The sequence below is a fragment of the Hevea brasiliensis genome, chromosome 13, assembly GCF_030052815.1.
Source record: "Hevea brasiliensis isolate MT/VB/25A 57/8 chromosome 13, ASM3005281v1, whole genome shotgun sequence".
Taxonomy (NCBI): Eukaryota; Viridiplantae; Streptophyta; class Magnoliopsida; order Malpighiales; family Euphorbiaceae; genus Hevea; species Hevea brasiliensis.
Genome location: NC_079505.1, coordinates 90,558,546 through 90,563,717, shown reverse-complemented (window position 1 = coordinate 90,563,717; position 5,172 = coordinate 90,558,546). Strand labels below are relative to the sequence as shown.

The 5,172-nt window shown below is 28.8% G+C and overlaps 1 protein-coding gene across 1 annotated transcript; it reads right to left on the bottom strand.

The window, feature by feature from the left end:
* Positions 1 to 227: 227 nt before the first annotated feature.
* On the bottom strand, positions 228 to 2,114 carry LOC110665696 (cytochrome P450 726A27). The gene is given in 4 exon segments (XM_058132891.1): positions 228 to 672; positions 675 to 1,077; positions 1,166 to 1,236; positions 1,239 to 2,114. Coding segments are annotated over 4 exon segments (1,494 nt in total). The 5' UTR covers positions 2,044 to 2,114; the 3' UTR covers positions 228 to 457.
* Positions 2,115 to 5,172: the final 3,058 nt, after the last annotated feature.

Here is a 5,172-nt window from a genome sequence, read left to right as displayed (position 1 = left end):
AGACAGATAATGGAAGTGAGAAAATGTGAAAAGAAAGACAGTTGGCGTACGAAAGTGATGAGTTGTACAGACTGACAGAGAGTAGCCTGCAATTGAATGCCGAGTGAAACTGGGCATTCGCGTGTAGATTTTGGTTCTTCCTTTAATATAAACTTCAACGTAAATTAATATATATATTTATATATATATATATATATATATATATATATATATATATAAAATGAATGTATAAATTTAAATATAAATATTTAATTTAATAATTATTAAATTCAAACTTATCCCACTAAAGGGACATTACAGGCAAAATAACAAATCAATAGTGCTGCTGCATTTGCACAAGAAAGCACAATTTATGTGTTATCTTTATTATGATATTAATTATTTGTACCTACCAGATAATGATGAGTAATTTGTCCATATTTTCCATCAAATGGAATACAATATCTGATAATTAATTTTATTCCACATGAAGAGAATGGGATGGGATGGGAACTAAATTAAGATTTGTTTCTCTTCTGGTTATTGCACCGAATGCTTCCGTCATGTCAAGATCTTCTGGTTTTACTCCATTTGATAACTTCCAGTCAAAATGGTATAACAATTGTGCAAGCGGAAGCTCTACATTAGCAATGCCTAACAACACGCCTGGACACATCCTTCTTCCAACACCAAAGGAATAAATTCGAAATCAACTCCCTTGTAATCAATTGAGCTATCAAGAAATCTCTATGGATGGAACTCTTCTGCATCAGTCCAACAATTGGGATCTCTTCCAATCGCCCATATGTTGATGAGAATTTCAGTTTTGGCATGTATGTCATATCCATTAATCTCACATCTCTCCCTGCATTCTCTTGGAATCAAGGGCGTTGGAGGATGTATTCGAAGAGTTTCTTTAATAATCGACTTCGAGAATTTTAATTCTGGAAAACATGCTTCATCAACACTTCCATTTTGACTAAAGACTCGTCTCACTTCTTCCTGTGCCTTTTTCATTATTCTTGGATTTTTCAGCATTTCCGACATAGCCCATTCTATAATCGCCGACGATGTGTCACTTCCAGCAGTGATCATATCCTAAAATAGATTAAAGAGTTTTATCTCTCTGCTATGGCATGTGATGTGAACCTCTGCTAAGAATATAAATTAATGTAGAGTTACTAACCAGGATAATTGCTTTGATGTTTTCATTTGTTAAGGGGAAGTTGAGGTTTCCGAGGTCTTGAAGATCCAAAGAACATCAAGAAGAGTACCGATTTCACCCTTATCACCTGCCTCCCTGCTGCATTTACGCTCATTTATGATGTTTTCAAGCATCTTATCTGCTTCTTGCTGCGCCCTCTTGAGCCTAGAACTAGTCCCGCTGATCATGTGAAGCAATTTAAAGGAAGGGAACACGTCCACTACACCGAAACCCCCTACTGCCTCGGTCCATGCTTCCACGATGGGGTTGAATAATTCTCGTCGGTTTTCGTATTTGATACCAATGGTTGTTCTTGCAATGATGTCATTAGTTAAAGAAATGATCATCTTACTAAGATTGATTGGGAATCTAGCTTTAGCAGAAATGGATGTGATAAATTTCGATACCTCTTCTTCCCTGATTGATTTGAAGGATTGCACCCGTCTGGAACTGAAGTATTCCGACATGCAAATTTTTCGCATCTGTCTCCAATAATATCCATATGGTGCAAATGCAATGTCTTGACGATCATAGAACAGGATACTTGCAACCTGGGGGCGAGGTCTGTCAACAAAATTAATCTCATGGGTTTTCAAGACTTTCGTCGCCATTTCTGGTGAAGAGATGACTTCACCGAGTTGAAGGCGCATGACAGGTCCGTTAATGTTTGCTAAACCTCTGAGACGGCGATGGGGTAGGGAGCCAAGTAGGTGGTGAATGTTTCCAAGGAGGGGCAACTTCCATGGACCTGGAGGCAAATTTGAACAGGAGTTGCTGGTTTTAGATTTCTTCCATATCCTGATGAAGAGGAAGATGATGAAAGCTGAAACAAGTGAAAAACAGGGAAATTGCAGCTCCATGGCAAGGAATCGTTGTTGAGAAATGCGAGCTAAAAAAGGAAAAAAAAAAAAAGCTCGAAGTTAAAATGAAGTTAGAATGAACTTGAATGAATAAAACTCCTGTTACCAAGTATTAAAAATAAACTTTCACAGTAAGCCCCAAATATAATTGTTTCTTTCTTAATAAAATCAACAAATACAATATTCTTTAGTTTCATATTTGCATAGTTTCACACATTCAAAATTTTACTTCTATCTAATACTAATCCCATTTCTATAAATTTCAATTGAAAAATTTAGAATCACAATAAATATAATATGAAGCCCATTAACTCAATATTTCAAAAAGCAAAATTTATAAGAGCCAAAAATAAATTTATCTTAAATTCTCAACCAATTTTTTTCAATTAATTAAAATTTTTATTTCTTCCGAGTATTTATACTTTAAAGAGCAAAAGAAAATTTCAAATTATTTATTTTTATTTTGATGCCTATAAACTCAAGCATATTCAATAACACACTTTTTCTTCATGCATCAGTCTAGCAATTTAACTTTTAACAAAACAATTTAAACCCAATTTATAAACTCACTCAAGTGAAAATATCAATTGAAGCTTACCCATTTACCAAAATTCACTAAAAATAAAAAAACTCATCTATATATATTTTAACATACATAAAATTCTCATAAAAAAAATTAATAGATATATAAAAGTTCTAATTTTTATACCTACATGTTTTACATAATGTGACATTTCAACTCATTATAAACTCATTCCCTTTTTAAAGCACATTATTATATAAACTATTCTCTCAAATAATAATATATTGATAACAATAATAATAACATCAACAATAAAAATTCATAAAAATTTACCAATAAAAAATATCTCTTTTTATATATTTATAGCACTCAAACATCCAAAAGCATATTTTGAATTGATTAAACTTCAATAAAATTAAAAATATAAAATAAGCTAATAAACTTTAAAAATTCATAAAAAATAATATGTACTTTATTTGAGAATGATCTAAAAATTGAGAATGCGAAGGAACATCTACAAAATTTTAAAAAAAATATTAAAATAAAATTTTTATTTAAAATCTACTCTCTCTCTAACAAAAACTATTTATTTCTCTCTCTAAAACTTACCATCTTTCACCATCAACTCTCATTTTCTACCCAAAATTTGATTGATTCTCCATGCAAATGAAGTTTAGAACCACCATTTCTCTCTTTTTTTTTCCCTCTTTTTCTTTCCTTTTCTCCTTTCCTTTTCTTCTTCCCCTCTCCCTCCCCTTTTCTTATCTCTGCAGGAAAAATCCAGCCCATGAGCTGAAAATGAGTGATGAAAAAGCTGCCAAATGTCAATTAATTTATAATTTGATCCTTTAACTTTTAAAAATTATGATTTCACCCTAAAATTAAAAAATATTACTTTTAAATCTATAAATATACTTTTTACCTACATACATTTAGATTAATTATTTAAATAATATATTTTTAAAAATATTTTACTAAAATAATATTAATATAAAACCATTTACAAATATAATGTTGCTTATGAAAATGTTAACTGAAAAAATAATTTTACAATTCAATTAATAACCATAAAACTGCTTTTTTAAAAAGGAATTTCACTGACAATAATATCAGCATGTGTTAGAATCAGCATATCAACATCAGAAATTAATATGTCAGTGTCAGATGTCAGCATCACACAAAACCGCTATTTTGTAACAAGTGTTTATTATTTTTTGTAATAAATTGTTAATATAATTGACGTGTTTTACTGGCAAATCTAAAAGATTTTTTTTTCTGGGTCAATATATAAAAAATAAATTATAAAATATTATTAAAAAATAAGTAACTAAAATCATTTATTAATTTATCATACATACAATTATATTATTTTATCTTAATAAAATTAATTATTAAAAAAATTATAATTAAATTTTAAAAGTAAATAGACTCTTAAATGTATAAAATATATTTTTTTATCTCAATTAATTTTAAATTTTCTCAAAAAGAGAGTTCAGTAGTTAAATTTATGAGGGTTAATATAGATAATTATATATATATATATATAAAATATTTAAAAAAATAATCAATTGACCCCTTATTTTATATTTTTAATTTGCCCTTGTGATATATTTATTTTAATTTTATATATATATTTTTATATTTTTTTTAACTATTGCATAAGTAAATGGTCCTCTCAAAACCTTAAGAGTCATATATATTACAACTATCTATACACACACAAACAAAAGATACATTTAAATTATTCACAGGGATCATATATTTTTTCTTCATTAATAATGTGTAAATTCCATGCAAATATAATATATTAATATATTTTTTTCTTCATTAATAATGTGTAAATTCCATGCAAATATAATACATAATTAAATAGTAAATATAACACAATTAAATTTCATGCAAATACAACACAAAATCTCTATTTGTAGTAATAAAATTATTTTGGCTTCTAATTGAATATTATTGAGTGTTATATTTAGTGCAACAATTAAATTATTTTCATTTACATTAAATGCAATAATGAAATTATTTTTTTAGATATTCTAATTATAAATACATTTAGTTGTACTTAGTAACTATATCTACTTATTTATGAAATATATTTTATTTGCAATATATTTAGTAAAAAAAACTACAACAATTTAATAATCATAACACATAAATTCTAACTAAAATCTTACATTTATAATTTTTATAAGCACAATAAAAAAAAAATATAAGCAACTTTGGAGTTTGCTCTTGAAACCACAAAATGAAATAGTAGTTTTATTGTAAAAAAACTAGGAAGTTTAATTGATGTAATAACACATAAAACTACTAGTTTGACTGTAACAACCCAGAAAAATAAAAAAATAAAAAAAAATATTTTGAAAAGTGGGATTGGCGTGTGACAGTGGGTTTCCCACTGTCACAGCAGCCTTTTATAAAAAAAAAAAAAAAAAATTTCAAAAACGGGAGGAGGAAAACCCCCCCCCCATTTCTCTTCTTTCCCTCTCCTTCCCTTTCTTCTTCTTCTTCCTTTCTCCGATGACCGGCCGGCGACGTCCCAAGCAGCTCTCCACCGGCCGGCGATCCTCCGGCGACGTCCAGGACCACCAGAAAGAGAG